The sequence below is a fragment of the Mya arenaria genome, chromosome 1 (assembly GCF_026914265.1).
Source record: "Mya arenaria isolate MELC-2E11 chromosome 1, ASM2691426v1".
Lineage (NCBI taxonomy): Eukaryota > Metazoa > Mollusca > Bivalvia > Myida > Myidae > Mya > Mya arenaria.
This window is the reverse complement of record NC_069122.1, coordinates 35,717,503-35,737,732: the sequence shown is the minus strand read 5'-3', so window position 1 is coordinate 35,737,732 and position 20,230 is coordinate 35,717,503. Positions and strand designations below refer to the sequence as shown.

The window sequence follows — 20,230 nt, the reverse complement described above, 5'->3', positions numbered from 1 at the left end:
AAGTCGTGCGCAAATGGTGTAGGAAGTGTGGTCGTTATCATTATAAGAATGATTACAATTTCTCCTAGAAAGAGCTCGCAATGGACACAAGTAATATTTATCAAATATCTTATCATATCTAAAGCTTGAGTTCCCCCATTTAAGACACCATCTCTTTTGAATGTTACGAAATAAGAAATACATGTTAACCACATCTTTGTTTTTAATATGTCTTTAAGTATATATTAGCCTAATAGTTGCTCCACACTTCACAGAACATAAACAAATGTAGTTGAGTATTATGTATCTTGTTTATTTTTACGACATAACGAAAACGGCTTTCCATCTTTACAAAATAAAACTCCGTTATAACGAATCGGATATTCAAATGTGTCAATTTAACACTATAATATTGCGTTATAATGAAATAATATAGGAAATAATTGCGAAAATAAATGTGTTTTTTTTGGCAGCCAAATGGCTCCGTAAATTCCAGGTTCGTCAATCCGTCCTAAAAAAATCATAAATTGATGAATTCCCAAAAAACGTGTCTAATGTTACACTTAAATTCAAATAAAGACGTCTATCAGTTATATTGACCTAGATTAAGCTTTAATTATTTGAGGACTCTATATAGGTGCAGGCTTACTGGCAGCTGAGATAACGATGCACTACTAAAAGTCCTGATTGTAGAACACTTTGCTGAAGCTAAGTCACAAAAACGGATTTAAAATGAGTAAGTAGAGCATCTCATTTTTTAATAATCTTTTGGTCGTTGTATGATATATATTGACAAACATAACATCACAAGTAAACACAGAAGCCTTATCAGAGCCAGCGTCATCTTTAAAGCAATAAACGTGATGAATGAGCCATTTTGTATCAGAAAATTGCAATTAGGGATAGGTGTTGTTGGAAAGACGTAGCGCGGTATATCATATGTATAGCATATGCAACTAAAAACAAAGACCTTGTGAAAAGAATGCAAGCTAATATTCAAAATTCAATATTGTCTCTCTATCTTGGCCATCTTCGTTCGTCTTTGACAACCGATAATAATAATGATAATATTAAACTGACCCTAAATCATTTTCATTTGTATTTCGTAAACATTGTATTTGCATTTGATACCTGTTTAAATTTGAACACCTAATACATCAACTGGTGTGTTAATTGCAATCAAACATTTAAAGCATTTAAAGTGTGCTAGAAACAAACTGTTTTTGGTATTGAACATTGTGTGTGTGATATTAATATGTTTGTGTCCTTAGTTTATTGTCGCTTGCTTTGTGCCCGTCAACATAGATAAGAGTGAGGTTTGGACAAGATTGAGGTTCGTGCACGTAAACTGTTAAAACCCCCAGTAAATTTACATTTTCTGACCGTTCCGAGGGGGTACCTAACAATCATTGATAAACATACCTAGTTTCAAATATAGAATATATACGCTGTGTTGTTTGTGGAGTTTTGTGATGTTGCTCCATGTTTCTTGTTTGTTACTTTTTGTCTTCTATGTCTTTGGCGTTTACCCTGTGCCATTAAACAGGGTTTATGTTTAAACTTATGGCTACTGATCTTGTTTCTGTAGGTTATCACATAAAAATGGTGTTTGCCCCTACTTTTGTATGGTACTATAGATAGTAGTTTAGATGTATAGATATTGCGCGTAACGTGGTATATCCCATATCGTGTCACCCCTTAACCCCGTAACTTCGCAAGTGGGTCTCCAATGATTTCTGTCTGAGTCTCTTTCATGAGTATGAGAGTACCTCGCACATGGATAACAAAAGTTTTATCATTTCGATTGATAGCTACGAAATGTGTCAAACCAAACGTGGATATAAAACGATTGCTTTCTTAGTATTGTGTTTGTTTTTAGCTAACTATATCACTTCTGTCTTTGTCTTTATATGAATGGACATCACAGAAGCGCTTAATAAGATTTGCTAAATCGTTAGTCCAAATATACTTGTGCTAAGGATCACTTTAATATCTATTCAACAAATGAGTTAACCAAAATATCAAATACTGATCAGATTTTAATAAGTGATATCTAAATACAAAATACTCAATTTCGAATATTTTGATAGAAGTAAAATCTCTCTTACTATTACTTCAATGTTTCTTTGTGCGAATCAAAGTTGATGATTTTAATACATTTAGCTTACATTTATATTTCTGAACCGTACGTGGTAATACTGTATAAGTCTTACATACATTTCTTCTATAAACATATATCAATCAAACATCTTTTAGTTATAATTCCTACAATTAGGTTGAATCGCGAAAAAAGAGTAGATAGTAAGTACAATTTTGACCAACCACGCTGGACCAGGGTCTGACTTTTGACCTCCGAATAGATTGACAAATTCTCAAAATAGTTTGGATATTGTGTATGCATTTACAAGTATCTACCCAATCTCTATCCGTCTTGGACACTTTGTTCAGCGTCCCGAAAGTTTTTGTTTGTATTATGTTTATATGTTCTCACATGTATATTTGTTTGCCACTTAGTACTTTAATGTAAGTATTCATTAAGGTTCATGATTATAAACTGATTTTCCAAATAAATTTTTGTGTTTGTCAAGATTTGTTTAAAAGTTGGAGAAATTTCTATTTTTTGATGTATTGGATTTAGGATGAAATATGATACCTTTAAATTTGAGAGAAAGTTTCTATGACCATTGAAGAAAGTTTTGTGTTTCATATCTCAAGAAGTTTGCAAGTCGTCCATCAGAGAACGTATCGTCAGAGAAAGGCGTCTGTCTCCGTTACAAGTATAGCAAATCGTGGCTCAGGTGACCTAATATGCAATGACATATTTGTCATCTGCGGTAACTGCATGACCAGGTTTTTTCCAATCCACAGTTTAAATGTGTTTGTGATTTCAGGCACAATGAGTGAGTTTATTTTAATGTTTATTGAAAACAACTGTAAAATAGCAATGTATATATATATATAATCTGGTGCGCTTGTGTGTGTGCGTTCGTCTGTGTGGTTATAAATTTTATGAGAAACTATTTCGATTATTTCAGATATATTGGTTCTACCGTTAATCTGTGTCGTCCTGCCTGGCGGTAAGAATGAGTTTTGCATTTTATAGTCTATCTTTTTTTTTAAACTCGACCTCACTATTTTCAGTCAACATTATTAGAAAGACTTTTAAGTCTTACAATACAACCACACTTTTTTAAAAAAACATTACACAATGAGTTGGAAAAATCAATAAAAATAGCTTTTAGATGAAAATAGTGTTAGTTTCCCGCCACCTTCCAGTTATAATTCAAACACAGACTTCCAATTTAAATTTTTTAACTATGTGTGTTTTATAAGGATTGCATGATGCAGCGCCAGAGAGTTGAAACCCGTAGTACTCGGAGATAAAACAAGTGTGCAGTGTGGTAACCAAAAAACTAAACGCACATAAACCAAGGCCGGAAATCAAACCCGATGCTCTTGTATAGATGCGAGTGCAATTACTACGCAAACAACAGTTTCCGATTCGCATTGTCTTCATTTAACTATGTTAACGGTTTTACTCTTTTTGCAGCGTTTGCACAGATACCATCTCAGAATACGTTGAAGTGTCGCGTATGCAGAAATGCCAGGACACTAGCCGACTGTTCAACGCAAACTTTTTGTGACAATCGAACAGAGGTGATGTTCATATTATGTCATGTTTGTTAGTAAAGGTTCATATTTTACAACGATTGCAAACCAAGTTATCAATATTGTATAAATGACAACTGATGGCATCATGTTACGCGAGAAAGTGTCCACAGGATGTGCGGAACCCGGATAACCAAGAGGAACCGCATTTGTCCGGTTTGGTGATCATTTTCCAAATTCACATAGCCCAGGCCGGAAATCGAATCCGGGACACTTTTTTTAGCAGAACAGAACGAACAGGCGACTTCAAATGCGCTAACCACTACCCTTGTATGTTCACCAGGCATCGCCAATTCACATTATTGTACGTCGGATACCGTTATACCTCCCAGAAATAGAATATCGCTTCCAATTCCTAAGGGAGATGACAGTTGCTGCTAATGGACAGTTTCGGTTAATTGTCGGGATAACTACCATGGAACTGTTGATTAAGTCTGTTCTTCCAAAGTCTATCGTCTTCCTGATATGTCTCTGGGTTTGGATAACCCGGAAATATTATTATACTACCAAGGCATTTAGTATTTGTGTCCATGTGAAATAAAGTCCAAAGTTTGATACACGCAATTCCATGTCAGAATGTATCTACTCATTGGCGTAGATTATTTGAATAATTGTGCTTAAGCACCTACGTTGAACAAACCATGGCTAAAAACGCATACAAGAATAAGGCCTAGGCCTTTATTGTCAACACGGAACTAGCTCAGGCCTTAAGCGCAAACAAGGATCAGGCCAAGGCCAATAGCTTCTACTTCGAGAAAGGCCGGGCTTAATGCGTCTTCAAAGAGCGGTCCGAGACATCAAGCACCTACTTGAAGCAGATCCATGCATATAACGCATACTTGGAGAAGACACAGGCCTATAGAACCTACGTGGAGCAGTTCCTGGCCTAAGGAGCGTATTTGGAGCAGACCAAGGCTTAAATCGCCAACCAAGAGCTGGCCAAATCCTAAAGCAGCTATGCCGAGCGAGCTTAGCTGAATTCTGCTCTTGGGAGACAGGCCTCGACATATAGCGCCAACGTGGAGCTTGCTCAGGACCTAAGCACCAATATGGAGCAAACCAATGCCTAAAGCGCCTTCAATGAACAGGCTCAGGCCTTAAACAACTACATCGAACAGACCCAGGCTAAAGCGCCTACTTGAAGCAAGCATATGCTAAAAGCGCTAAATTGCAGCAGAGTAATTCCTATAGCGCCTACCTGGAGCAAACCCAGGCATATAGCGCCTATGTAGATCAGGCCATAGCGTATAGCGTCTACTGTGAGCAACCCCCAAGGCCACCCACATGGAGCAGGCACAGACGTATATCATATACTCGCAGCAGGCCGAGGGCTAAAACGACAACTTGGAGCAGGCCAAGGCGTACAACGCCTATTTGGAACAGGCCAATGTCTCAAGCGGTTAGGTAGAGCACGCTCGTGACTATAGCGCCTTCATGTAGCAGGTCTAGGCCTAAAGCGCTACTTGGAGTCGGCCAAGGTATTAAAATGCCTACTTCGAGCAGGCCAATGCCAACAGGCCTATATATATCGCGTTTCTTGATCAGGAAAAGGCCAATTGCACCTACCTGGAGCAATTCCATGCACATAGCGCCTACTTGCAGCAGGCTAATGTCAAAAGCGCGTTAGCAAAGCAGGCATTTGCATATAGTGATCACTTGGAGCAGGCAAAGGCGTAAAGCGCCTTCTTGGAGCAGGCCCAGGAGTTAGCGACTTTGTGGAACAGACCCCTGCCTATAACGCCAAAATAAGCTATATTTGCATTTTGTCGTTATTTACACTACTGCTTTAAATTTTAAAGTATGTGCTATTTGTCTTTGTAAATTTTAGACGCCATGTGTCCTTCGTTGAATGTCACATTGCGTTTCCTTGCAGGTTAATCGTAAACTAATTGGCTACTTGGCTTTTTTTTCTGTTGTTTCCCGCATATTTCTGTGATCATTCTAACAATTTGCAGCCTATGTATTTGTTATATTTATAATCGAAATGTGCTCCCTTTCATTGCAAGGAATGCTTCATGGATGAAGTGATTACCCCAACCCTTGAGCTTGTCTACAGAGGCGGATGCCGTGCAATAAGCGTATGTGTCCCTGTTTACTTTAACACTTCAATTCGGTTTTCATCAAAGTTTACTTTACTATTTCATCTCATTAAACATGCAGTGTCTTGTAACATTGTTTTAAACTCTACCTTTTCTCGAACTATGTACACGATTACATTGTGCGATACGTCGTGCTCGGTACTCGATAACGCTCTGCGCATTGTTGAACCGGTTACTCGAATACGCTCCGCGCTTTGTCAATTTCGCCAAATCTAGACCTAGATCAAGATCTACCCATTGTCGAATCCGGTACTCGATTATGATCTTTAATTGTCCCTTCCAGTACTTATTTACTCTTTGCGCATCTCCGAACTCGGTGCTCGATTACTCTGTGCAGCGTGAATAACGTCACTCGACTACGCTTTGTGTATCGTCAAATCGGTATTCGACTACGCTTTGCAGTTCCTCGTGCCCGGTACCCGATTAAGATCTGCACATAGTTGACGGGGTACTCGACGGCGCTCTGTGCAGCGTGAATTACGTTACTCGACTACGCTTTGTGTATCGTCAAATCGGTATTCGACTACGCTTTGCAGTTCCTCGTGCCGGTACCCGATTAAGCTCTGCGCATTGTTGACAGGGTACTCGACGGCGCTCTGTGCAGCGTGAATTACATTACTCGACTACGCTTTGTGTATCGTCTAATCGGTATTCGACTACGATTTGTAGTTCCTTAAACCCGGTACCCGATTAAGCTCTGCGCATTGTTGACGTGGTACTCGACGGCGCTATATATGTGCCGTGTGAATTACGTTACTCGACTACGCTTTGTGTATCGTCAAATCGGTATTCGACTACGCTTTGTAGTACGTTGTGCCCGGTACCCGATTAAGCTCTGCGCATTGTTGATGTGGTACTCGACGGCGCTATGTGCAGCGTGAATTACGTTTCTCGACTACGCTTTGTGTATCGTCAAATCGGTATTCGACTACACTTTGTAGTTCCTTGTGCCCGGTACCCGACTGCGCTCTGCTCATTGTTGATGGGGTACTCGACGACGCTCTGTGCAGCGTAACTAACGTTACTCGACTAGGCTTTGTGCATCGTCTTACCGGTACGCGATTACGCTTTGTCGTTTTTTCGTGCCCGTAACCAAATTACGGTCTGCGATTTGGCGTGCATAAATGAAATGATATTTTACGTACCCGTATTAGTATCCTATCGAAACTGCTCTACCACTGCACTTTTACTTCTACGCGTAGATACGTGTAAAAAAAATTCAAACGTCATTTGCAAAACTACTCTCCGCGTGTAATGGTAGGCTCTTCGGATACCATGTAAAACACCTTTTTCTCGTTGTTTAGTTGCCAATACCGTGCATTTTCTACAATCTTTTTCAAACTGTTTGGTGAAGATAACACATACCATGTTTCTTAGATATCCAGTACATACCTTAAATTTGTACAAAGTAAATCTACTTATAGCTGGATGACGTAACGTGTTAAAAGACATCTACACGTACCCTAATTGTCCGGCCTAATGGTTAATATAGAGATGGATGTAATGGAAGCCAGACAACTAAGATGAAAAATGATATGTTGAAGATTCTGGTTTTGCTTTTCATTTAACATGTTGTCACTATAAAGAAATGTAGTTAAAGGTGTTCACGTTATATTGGCATTATTCCAACATAATGGGTTTCGTTTTAAGAGTGATATTGCGTTGTCATAAACATGACATAACTGTTTACTATATACACAACATCAGAAAGACAGCTTTAATGTAGCACAACATAAGTAATGGGTTTATACGTTATAACTTCTTAAGTCTAGACATAAAAAATCAAGTAAACTAAGATCAGAAAGCAGCTACTGCAGCGTACGGCTGAACCAATGAATTTGGGGATAAACAAGTGTTCAAGTTAAATGTCATCTAATTGGCGAAAAAGGTTGTTTTCTGTGAAATGTTTTTGGTTTTCAGAGCTCTTTTAACGCTTATCACATGTGCATCTGGTAGGCGATCGCATTGTTGAGGCTGAATAATGACTCAAATCATATGTTTAGACATTTTTATGAGTCGGTTAGACAAACAAAACACATTGGTTTTATTATTTATCTGTTTTATCAGCAATGTACAGCTTCATCGACGGCCATTGGAAAACGACAGGGTGAATTGATTTCGTGCTCGGAGTAAGTATTTTGGCTCCTTTTCTAGATAGTAACCATAGATCCATTGTCTTCTTGCTTTTTATGAAAGGACGATTGTAAAATCTTTAAGTAAAATGAGGTATTGTCAAGAAAATAGGATCTACTCTTAAAAGCACTTTCTCACATATTGAACGTTTTGACAACTTTTCCATTTTCTGTCTTGGAAGGATCAAATATCAGCAAAACTCCATGGAAACAAGTGATATTAGACTGCTGACCAAAAAATAAATCGCAGAAATTTATATAAAAGATGCACTCTTACTCCCAATTCAGATTTACCACTATTAATAAAATTGTTCTAATATTCAAAAAAGGATAAATAAATGTCAAAACAATGGTTCTTATGAAGGGAAACGAGTATAATTTGAAAGAAATGAGCACAAAACACAGTATTTTTACCTTATGGCACTATAGTAGATTACAGTAAATCTTTTAGCATTCACCAATCATTTAATATTTTTGACCTTTCTGCTATTAGATACACGGTTACAATCTTGTTATCGGTAATAAATATTTTTCATAAATGCATTATCTAATAAGTAGTTAAAGGTTTATCAGTCAAAACTGATGTTTGTTATACATGTGTATGTATTGATTTTGAATTAATTATTCCTATAATTTGGGGAATGCGTTTACAAGCATGCGAGTAGTGTTGCAAATATGTATTGCGAAATAAGACACCACAACCTCAAACGTTTTATATCATCTTAAATTTAATACTTATTAAGCTGTAGAAACCTTATATCTATTGTTTTGCTGTTTTGTATTAATTTGAGCATACATTTTTCATTTTCTGTTTAATGTTTGGTCATATGCTTTGCTATCTAGCATGCAAATGTGAGCCACGAGTCGGATACAACTCGAAAATTTAAAAAAATGACCAATCTGCGGCATGAGCTTCTGTACCCGTACTTATATAAAGCCAGTCAGTATATTGAAATATTCTCTCATTACAGATGTTGCAAAACAGAAAATGACTGTAATACAAGGATGTGCGGTATAAAAGGTAAGTAGAGTGAAATCTTAATCAAATGTTCTGCAAGTAAAATTAAGCGGCGATTATCATGCACAAACATAATTATAAAACATAGTCTACGTTACAGATTGCTAAGATCTCATAAAACATAGCCCTAATGTATACAAAATATGATATCATATAAATGCATTCTCACCATTTCAATCCTAGTAACAATAAAATCCAATATATTAATCGTATAATATTGGTTAAAATTGTTGCACGTCATATTTATGTTTTTGTATGTATATGGGTTATATGACGATAAGCTTGTTATGCTTAAGTCTAATCAATATTCTGTTCTGTTCTAATCTGCTATTGTTTCTGAAGGAATGTCGAAAAGCAACTGGAGCAATGTCCTTTTATTGACCACGTTTGTTACACACCAAACACATATCATATTTTGTATGGAATAATAAACACAATCTGACGTTAACTAAGATGGATCAAACAGTAATCATGTACTGAGTATTATAGGTAATAGAAGCATTGCTTCAGTTGCAAGCCCCCAGGATATGGCCAAACAGACAACATTAACTAGGGGCAAGCACTGTAATAACATAAAGCAAGTATATATCCTGTTGAGAGGCACATGATAATGAAATAAAAGACAACGACCGAGAGGCAATATGACGAAACCTGAAAAAGACCAGGCGCATCAAAATAAAAGTATCAATATTTTTGAATCCTTAAGAAAGTTTTAGAAAACATATTTAACATAGCGACATTATAAAACATATTTATATGAAAAGCTACAGAAACAAGCTCTGAGGTCAAAAGTTACATCATAAATTCCGTTTAATGGCACAGGGTAAACGCCAAAGACATAGAACACTAAAACAAAATAAATCACAAACAAGAAACAAGAAACAACAGCACATAACTCCGTAAACAACACAGTGCATTTATAATATATAAAAACCACGTGAGTTTATCAAGGATTGTTAGGTACCGCCTTGGATAGGTCTGTAAAATAAATTCACTGGGGGTTTAAACCAGTTTGCGTGCACAACCTCACTCTTATCCCAAAAATCCTGTGAAAAGGGAAAAACACAAAAGGTAAATCTGATCAAGGCATGCATTAACTTGAGGAACTTAAATAATAAAACAAATAATAATAAAACAATAGGTAAACTCCAAGTATCTCAATAACTAGGGATCCGATCTCTATCTACAGACAAAGGAATACAATTCGGTGTACCTAAGGCCAACTGTTCAAACATATGACGCAGTTATATTTTGAGTCTATGAGCATCACATACAGTCTGCCTTAACAAATAAAAGGTTTAAAACTGTCTGATCATAGAGTTTTATAATAAAAAAAAAACATCATTGTACTAAAACTGGGAACAAACAAAGAAAACATTATTGAAAATAAAAAACGACCCGTATTACTTGAACTTGTCATCCAAATGATTAGGAAAATTTTAGAAGAAAGAGACGTCACACACTGGAGCATCCCTAGCCAGCAGAAAGAAAACGGTTTTAAAGATAACCCCCCCCCCCATAAAATCAAAGCACTGAAAGTTATGTAAGGACGCCATATTCAACCTTATATTTTTATGAGTACTTAATCTTCAAAAACAAGAAGGCAAGTACTCTATAAAATATTGTCATTATATCTCCGGTTTAAATAAAATTCATTGAATCTAGCTGCCCAACTAGTTGCTGAAAACATTAAAATTCTACGAATTTGCTTTATAATATCTCCATAAAAATCGGGATGAGCAATACTATAAGTAATTTTGTAATTTATTAGTGATTTAGTCGGTTATAAAAGCTCATCAAAGCTTATGTTCCCTGTATATATGTCTTGCCGACTTTAAATAAATCTTATTCTATCTTATCTTAATCAGCGATTTACGACTACTATTGTACATCGATATAATATTATAATGACCATTAACACATTCAGAGAAGGTTTTCTTAATTTATAATATCTGAAACCCTGTTCAGAAGTTTTTCCGTCATAAGTTTTTACTTCATGGTTATGTCAAGTTTAGCTACATATTGAATTCCATGTCCATTAAAAAATCAATTTGGTTATTAATTGGATAATTGAAAGCATTGTATTAACCACCTTGATAAAAAATGACACAGTATCACATTGCAGCGTTTTGACTTTATATTGCTTTCTTTAAACAAGTCGTCAGATCTGGTCTCAGTTGTTAAGTCATTGTAATAGATTATCAATATATTGCCCATTTTAAATGTCCTTAATTTACCAACTTTCAGTTTAATCATCAACCGGTAATAGTCAACGATATTATCCAGATTTAACTGATAATGATATAATTCGTAGTTAAACAATATGTTTAGTTTTCTATTTAAGACCCCATTGATGATTTCAAATGCTACTACTGTGAGAAGGGGCACTCAGACCAAAGTGAAGTCAGGGATCCAAAGGACTGTACTACTCTTACACTGTGCGATAGTAGCCAGGTAAGTTTCATTTCATTTGTTAAGGTCAATTTGTCATGACTGATTACCTGAAATGGTTTTGTAATGTTTTAAAGCAGTTCATGAGCAGCATATGTTTCATGTCACATTTGTTTGTAATATATTTCTTCAAAAGTAATTGCGCAATATTAAAATAACAATAACTTTGATAGCACTTATTAGGTATTCGTGCAAATCAATAGTTGGTTAAAAGGGCCCGCGAAATTACCATTATTATTGGTTTTAAACTTGTCAAATACGGTATTGGAGGAATGGACATTTTTATGGCTGTCGAAACTCGCCCTTATATGAGGATGTTGTAAATTATTTAAAAGGCAGGCATTTTCTTTCCGCTATTACGACTGTTTTGAAAATTATGTGCCTTGTTTAAAGTGACACTCTTTTTTTAAAATTCATTACATACACATGTATAACAAACAAAATTGATAAACCATTAACTTTTTACTAATTAATTCATGTAGGGGGAATAAAAGTAATGGTAACAAGTTTTTTATGAGAACACACAAATATTGAAAGTTAGTGATTGCTAGTCCTTAGATTGTACAGTACAATTGGCTTTGTTCATATGTCTGTTCAATGTCGATAAAGGATGCATGTCAAAATCGGCAAAGTCCATTTTAGAAAAGAAGAATCCTTGGATAAAATAGAAAATAAGCTTCAACTTTAATGAACGGTATTACAATATATTAAGTGTTATTTTAGTGTTATGGCGTAATCACATCTTTGTTCGAGGGACATTTTCGCAATTTCTTCAGTGAAACTTAGTTGCGGGACTATTTTAAGCTTATACGAGTGTAGGAGATCACCATCTATAACATATTGACAACTTAAAATGTATTATGTATTTATAAATGTCCCCTCCACATATATCCACAGTTTTGGTATGGCAATGTTTTTTTTTCAATTATTTTCCTCATTTTCTATATATTGTTGTTTTATCACACACTGTCATCGATCATCGATTCACTACTGATGTGATATTGTTTGGTATTCAGACGCCAATCTGACGAATAACTGATGGATTTGTGGTGACTTGACTACCCTAGTATGTGTTTCATTCATGTCATAGGGCCCTTAAATATCACCTTTTTTAATATTTCACATAGAAATTTCAAATGTGCACACTCTGTAGTTGACCATAACGTCTGCGTTTGAACTCTCTTTTCAAAAATTGTTTCCGCTGGTTATGAAAGACTCACAATCTGTAAGAACTTAAGCGAGCGTTTAAAGCGTTAGCCGAAAAATGTTAATACCTATAATAATGACCGACCCGATGAGTAAACTAACTTTAAAATTAAATACTGTTTTTGAGAGTTAGACCTGTCGTTAAATGCGAAATTATTAACATCGTGCTTCAAATTTGTTTTTCCATCATTTTTTATTCTTTGATTGAACAATTCACAATACGTTCAACCGAATTGGTTCTATACAATTTACTTATACGCTCACGTCTCAAATCTTGAATTTCAAAACTCCGTTAAATAACAATGAACTCGTATCGACTAGAACAACTTTCTGATTGAAATTACGCAAATATGTTGTATTTTTAATGTCGAATTATTTGAACTGTGTTCAAGATATATGGAAATACAAAGTAGCCGTTTCATTTGTTTTCAATGTCAATGTTAAATAAAAAACCAACGCCCTATTTGTCTACACTGGTTAAAGCATACTAACATACTTTCTAACCGATCGCTTTTCCTCCATAAACTTCTAAAAAAATAATTGAGCGTATCAATAAATTGTGATAACGTAGTCAAGACTGCAATGTGTTTATTTTGATTTAAAAGCGAAAATTGAAATTCAAACTCGAACGGTCCATGGGCAAGACGATAATCGGCCTGAAAACTGAAAAATTGTATCGTAAATTTTGTGATTATTTCGATAAGAAGCGTGAACTATGCATGCACCGTCGTAATAATATTGGCAGACAGGAAAATCAACCTCTTTGAATCACTATTAACTTGTTTTGCTATATTTATCAGGCTTGTTATGCGAAAAACCTATTAACTTGTTTTGCTATATTTATCAGGCCTGTTATGCGCAAAACCAGTACCATCCAGGGTCAGATATGAGCTTCAGATACGGATGTTTCAACTTTCAGGTAATCAGTTAAGTATATCCATCAATAACACCCTATTAAGAACCGATGCCAGCTCGGTAGATCATAATAAAGTACTTAAAATGGATTCGGGGATCCTTATACCACTCTCATGTTTTCTGCATGTGGTGAGTGAAAATGCTTTTGTCTTGTAAAGAAAGTATAATTTCTGGAATATGTGAATTTTATAACAAATTCATTGTCTATTAAAGTATGAATTTTCATTGTTAACCAGTGACAAACACGGTTATCATGGGATGCCTAAAGCTGCACAATCACAGATATACCATTTTTACAACTTTTTAAAAAAAATCTTGGAAAGAGCAAATTTTTGCGTAAATATCTGCAAACAAATGATATATAATGACTGACTAAAACAGATCGTAGATTTTCATATTTCCGTTCGAAAATTAATGTGTTATGGCTCAAACCGTTACTAACGGTTACTAACGGTTTAAGAAAAATGTGTAAAACATCAATTTTTGAACTTAAATATAGAAATCTGCGATCTTATTTTTGGTCTGAAGTCTTATAAAACTGGTTTTCATTGATTTTCGCAAAAATTGGCTCGTTCAGGACAATAAATAAAAAAGTTGTCAAAACGTTCAATCTGTTAGAGTGCAGCTTTAACGATAAATTATAAATTAAAGAGTCAAATCATGATTTCTGTTACACAGAAAGAAAATAATGTACAGTTGTTTTCAAATGTATTATGAATCTGATCACCAAACAACCATTGCAGAATTCATTATTTCATATTTTTGTGGTATAATGTTTTTGGCATGTTCTTATGTCCAATCTATCAGGGTACGATATATGCGTTTGACTATGTGATTATGCCACGAGATTTTCATTATTCGTCATATCTATATTACATGAAGTAAAATGCGACACGATTCGAAAGGCAAACTTTAAAAAATATCCAGCAATATTTTAACGAAGCAATGAATAGGTAATTGTTTTTGCACCCGGTTCTAGACATAAATGTTGATCATTGTTTGTTTTTTTAGAGATTGAGAGTTTAGATTATATAAAAGAGTCAGTTATTATAAACGAAAGCAAAACGCTCTACGAGTAAAACATAGCGTTACAATAAAGTTAAACAGTAATTGCACATCAGTCGGAAGTTCCGGCGATCAATCGGTTATCAACTATTTAAAAATGTTGCTTCGTTAATACTCTAAAGATATGTAATTGTTATAAGTTTTTGTTATCGTGAAAAGAGTATGTTTGTGATTATCTTGTTTAGTAACTATTGGAGTTATAATGAAAAAAATCCTTAAGTTTACCGTACTATGTAATTGAAGGCAAACACAGGCATGAACAGAAATACACCATTTTCTTGTTTTTCGATGCAGCATGTTATTATATCAGAGAAAACACTACAGTGAAAATATTAATTTGATAATTTCACTTCAAACTAAGGAGCGAAATATCAACTTTAAGAACTTATTTATAAATCCATTAAAGTTACTTCCCTTTGATCAAAATTGAACACGTCACTTCTGGCCCTGAAAATATTGCCAAAAGATAATAATTGATATTTAATTTTTTTTGTAGAAGCTTATATAATGACATAATTGGACTAAAAACTTACCGTTTATTAGACAAATTGTTATCCTGTTTTCAAACGATTTTGTAAGTTCGAACATTTGCCTACATACAAAACAAATCAGACAAAAACAACTGCTCGAACATAAATACGATTGTTTGTCTTTGTAATACGAACCTATTAAAAAATCACAGAACAATAAACTGATTGTTTTACCCCACCCACGCTTTAAATTTTCTCAACAACCTCGCGTGGTCTTCAGTCTTTTCATGCGGAACAGACTGGTCTCTTAAACGAAGAAAACTGTTTTTATCCAATGATTATGCACAAAAGCCTGTTTAACATGTTCGATCATTAAAGCTTTTATTCAGTAGCTGGCGGCGTAGGAATTTGGCCATGTATTAATTTCCTGTTTAATTTAAAAGTACTTTCGTGCATTAACTATTATTATTTGGAACATTGATGCATTTACAAAGTGAACTTTTTTTATAAAATGTTTGCACTCAAACACGAGTGAATACTATACGATAACAATAACAATATATGAGGGAACTGTTTTCCCTACGAACAGGAAATCAGAAATCGATAGCTTTGTTATCAGCTATTAATTTGCGTAAGGGGTGTTCCACGGGTAGCGGCGTAGAAAAGTTTGTTCTAGAAAACGTAAATTCAAAAACTAACAAGAAAAAAGTTGATGCATAGCATCAAGTCGGCGCAATGAAATTAGAAGAAAAACGTGCATGCAGATAACCAAAAATAGTTATCATTTCAATGATCATATTTTGTTTTATGTTGGGTGTACATATGCTCGAAGGACATAATGGTTAAAAATATTGTTACATTAGTTTAAGCCCGGAATTATAGATATTCTGGGGGGTTTTACCCAAGCTAATCCTCCGGTTTAAACTAAATTATAACAAAAGATATATAATCATATGAGTATATAGAACGGGGATAAAAATACTATACATCAAAGGGGAAATATCTGGAGTTCATTCTTTCGAATGGCATTTTCAAAACAAACTATTAAGCTCAATCTTAATTTTTCAAAACTCGGCATTTTTGCAGTCACTAAGGGAGATTACTGCGATTTAAAAACATAAAGGATATTTTATTAGTACCGTGTAACCTTCATCGATTTAATATCAATCGGAACACCTCGGCCTGTATCTATCTCGGAGATGGCCGAGTTGTTATGATTGAGTTGGTATTTAAAATCAAAATTTTCATAATGATAAGCAGGGCTTTAATAATTTAAGGTTTCATTATCAATTAAAGTGTTAAGTTTTATAAAACAAACTAAACTTCATATTTTATCATGCAACGTGAAAACTATTGAAAGCATTGTTCTGCAATTTATGAACTAGTCCCTAAGTTGGAATATTTCTAAAGTAATATAAAATATAGTCGTCGCCCTTCTGGGCGCCGACTAATAAAACTACGAAATAAGCATAAAAAGAAACAGAAAAAAAATGTTTATATCAGTGAAAGATATTATTTGATTTCATTTGCAATCATAGAAAAAAATATTTTTACAAGTGGCAAAATACGATCTTACAATGAAATCAACAAATATCTCTCTCTATTTAGCATCGATATTTAAATGGTAACACCGTTTTTCTGATAAAAAATACTATCAAAACAGCATTAATAAAAAGGTTTGTGCTAATTTGCACTTAAACTGATCATCTGGTTGTTGAAAAACGCCTTTTTGCTTATTTTGCCAATGATGTATATAATACTATTCTATAATCATTCATTAATAATGTGAGTGAGCATATGTCGTTCGTTATTATTTAATTAGCGTATTGTTTGATAATATATTAAGATTAATTTGACTAAGGGCTCATCTAAAAGATATGAAAAACATTTTTAATAAAATTAGAATATAATACACATCTTAGGTTTGTACAGTCATTTGTTGATTGTATGTGGTTTCTCATTGTGTAACAAATTGTAGCACCGTCTTTTCAACAAATGAATTATATCTCCAATTTATGCGATGTTTTTTTCTCTTTAGAAACACTGAAACATCGACCTTTATGAGAGGGGTCGACCGCAAATTTAAAACGTGCTCCGACTGTTCAATTAAGCTTTTTCCATATAAATCATTAAATTTGATGAATTTCATTTTTGCTCAAATTTAGTCACTTTGTAAATAAATGTTATGGTAAACTGTTCTTTGATAGAGAACAGTTAGATATGTCCATTAATAGACATATACATTTTGCTTTCGAGATTAAAATACATATTTTCACATATAAACTGAGCCTCATGTCTATTTTTAATATACAAACACTGTTTGATTTTATTGTAATCAGGGAAAGGGGCTTATTTTCGGTAATAGCAATCTTCTTTTTATACCATCTGCTCCAAACAATTGTGAACAAATATACAATTAATAACATATATCTCGAGAATCGAGGTTTGTTTTCACTTTTTTATTAAGCTTAATGGTTTGTCTCCGTCATAACGCTATCACGACTTTAATTGTGTTTAATTGCCACAAGTGGCATGAGATAGAAGTGACTGATATCCGCAGTAACTTCATGACATAAGAAGACTTGAAGAAACAGAGTGAGATGCAAAAGATCCAGGGCGATAACCTAGCTCTTTGCGAAAAGACAACTTGTTTCTTGAACATCCTGTGTCTAAAGCAGCGATATATTGAATAGACCTTTCTTGGGTTGAACCAGTACTGACTACCCTTTTCCGAAGGACTACCCTTTTATTGCGGAGGGCTAGGCATGGAAGCTACTGGTACCATATGTTTGCGACTTTCGGTCTGTCGCGGCCGGAGTTTTTACCCTGACCTTCCGCACCGACACCTAACGCGCTATCACTGAGCTAGCGCTATAAAACGTCGTAGCTAGCGGTAAAACATGCACTTAAATCCTTTTCACCACGTATCTGCCTCTAAATGCATTTTAGGAGGAATACGTATTTTAATTGATACAATTAGGTCGAAGCGTAGCCTGTTTATTACGCTTGTCCCGTGCGTCAAAACCTATGTGGCTTTTCGTAAATTATTTGAATATTCAAGAAAGCAACAGGCAATTGTATAATATAAAACAACCTGTCCATAGATCATATTTGAGCTAATAAGGTGGATTCTTAATTAATACTTGCTACAACCACTTCTCTTGTTACTGAAATAAAATTAGCTCGTTGATTATTTTTCGTTCACAAGGGAAGCTTCGCCTACTTGTTACCGCTCCAAAACCAGCACTCTTAAACACTGCGCGATAATGATTATAAAATGTGTTAACTTTGAAAAAAAAAAGTCACCTAGTTTTAACCAATTGCCTTTCTGCATACTTTTTAGATGTCCAAAAAGGCATAAAGGTAAAACTAGCATGTGCTTATGGTCAGAAGTAATTGGAAAATATTATTTCTGTCATTAAGGCATACGTATGTTGCAGATGTGCCGCATTATGATGAAAACAGCATTTGACGATTTAAACCAATGCCTTGGACATAACACCAATTTAACAGCTTGTAGTACATCTATGACGGAAGTCTGCAACTTTTGCTGTAGAGGTGGAGGATGTAACTATGGTGATTGTCACATAGTAAGACGTAAGTCGTTTACTGTCGTGTGAAATTCAGATCATGGAGTTGCCATGTCCTCTTTTTCATCTTAATTTTTGTCTTTCCTTTCTAATAAAAACTGTTATTGACTATAATGTTCAACGCAATAAGTTCCGTTTTTAGTTATTTGCTCTTAATACCCTGTTGTAATGCATGAATTTATATTTGGAATTATAAAAAAAAGATTGCCAAAGATATTCTGATGTGTATGTTTACCTTTAGCTGTATTCAATTCAATTTATTACTTCGGTATATTTGTAAGGTTTCTGCACAGTTACTTAACCAGACTGTGTGAATAATATAGCAAACAACACGTTTTCAATTCAGATAATCGTTCCAAGTTCTTACAATGAATCGAAACTATTTTCGTATATCGAAGGATGTAAACGAAAATGTATTATCTAATGCATTGCCTTATGGCACGTAGAACAATTATGCTTTCATCCTCGATATGTGAATGAACAATCCGAGAAACAGTCATACATGTTTTGCAGAGCAACTGTTTGAGGAGTACAAGCGTGGTTTGTTTAGTTTGGACACCCTGGAGTCCTCGTCTGGTGTTACTGGGTAACACATGCGGAGCGGACTGTTCGACATCGAGGTCGCCGTTCAGATGACTGTAACATGCCTTCTCTAATTTTAATGTTACATATTGAAATAAGAGTATCTTCTCAGCGGTGGTTTTTGTTTTTGTCTTATTATAATATCGAAGAACACTCTCATGAGCCTGATTACATTACACATAAAGGCTTAGTTTGAGGAAAGTTTGGCTTTTTAACTACCAGCTAGCCAACGCTTATTTGTCCCCCCTTATGTAACGAGCAGGGTGTCAGAATTTCCATGTAAATGTTTATTGATTAATTGCAATTAAGGGCTATTTCAACATAAAAGGGCTGTACTAGTTATTCCGTGACTCATCAATTCAATGGTCCGAGAACTGAGGGATGACAAAAAGCAATCAGAATTAGGGCAACAAAACAACCATCTGAACTACCCTTTTTTCTTTGGGGTAGTAGAGGGCGCTACTTATGGAACGGTTAAACAAGGCCTTTGACGTATATATTACTATTTGCGGTAGGTAAATCCGTAAAATATCATCGTTGTGTTGCATTGGGAGTGTTAAAGTTTCTGATGCGTTTTGTGTTTTGAAAGAAGACCAGATTAATGGCCGATATACAGGGATGTGGTGGAACTAGGGTAATGTCGTATCGAGCACAAAATTACTGAAACGTTTATTGTGCCTGCTTTGCCGATTTAGGTTGTATCTCCGGAGATTTCAATCAGTTAACATGTGCTTGACTGACATGGTGTGATTTACATTCATTTTTAAGTAGGCGTTTCTGATAGCTTGCAAGTCGAAAATAACCAGTAGGCACGGAATAGCGATTTATTAAAATCCTGTATATCTATGTCAGTTATTTGTATCCTTATTTTTAATCTGAAAATCACCAACTTTCATAACTTTTCGAGCTTAACTCGTTTTGCAATACAAAATAGTGATAATCAACGTTTCCTTGAATTAGTGATGTTATCTGTTAAATTGTTAAATAAAACATTTGGATACACACATTGTTATACATACATAAAGTTTCTATACGAAAGTCAATTAATATTTAA

At 34.9% G+C, this 20,230-nt stretch overlaps 1 protein-coding gene across 1 annotated transcript; it reads left to right on the top strand.

Annotated features, from left to right (window-relative positions):
- The first annotated feature begins 642 nt into the window (after window positions 1-642).
- On the top strand, window positions 643-19,184 carry LOC128226756 (uncharacterized). Its single transcript, XM_052936793.1, has 10 exons — window positions 643-715; window positions 3,015-3,056; window positions 3,530-3,636; window positions 5,655-5,726; window positions 7,815-7,876; window positions 8,851-8,900; window positions 11,242-11,351; window positions 13,402-13,473; window positions 18,445-18,601; window positions 19,108-19,184. Exons 1-10 carry the CDS (start codon window positions 712-714, stop codon window positions 19,182-19,184), a joined length of 753 nt encoding a protein of 250 aa, XP_052792753.1. The 5' UTR covers window positions 643-711.
- The last annotated feature ends 1,046 nt before the right edge of the window (window positions 19,185-20,230 follow it).

Bases quoted from the DNA above. Each gene is read 5' to 3' on its own strand.
- LOC128226756 (XM_052936793.1), top strand. The intron at 3,057-3,529 runs GTAAGAATGAGT...CTCTTTTTGCAG, and splicing joins CTGTGTCGTCCTGCCTGGCG to CGTTTGCACAGATACCATCT. The intron at 3,637-5,654 runs GTGATGTTCATA...TTTCATTGCAAG, and splicing joins TTTGTGACAATCGAACAGAG to GAATGCTTCATGGATGAAGT.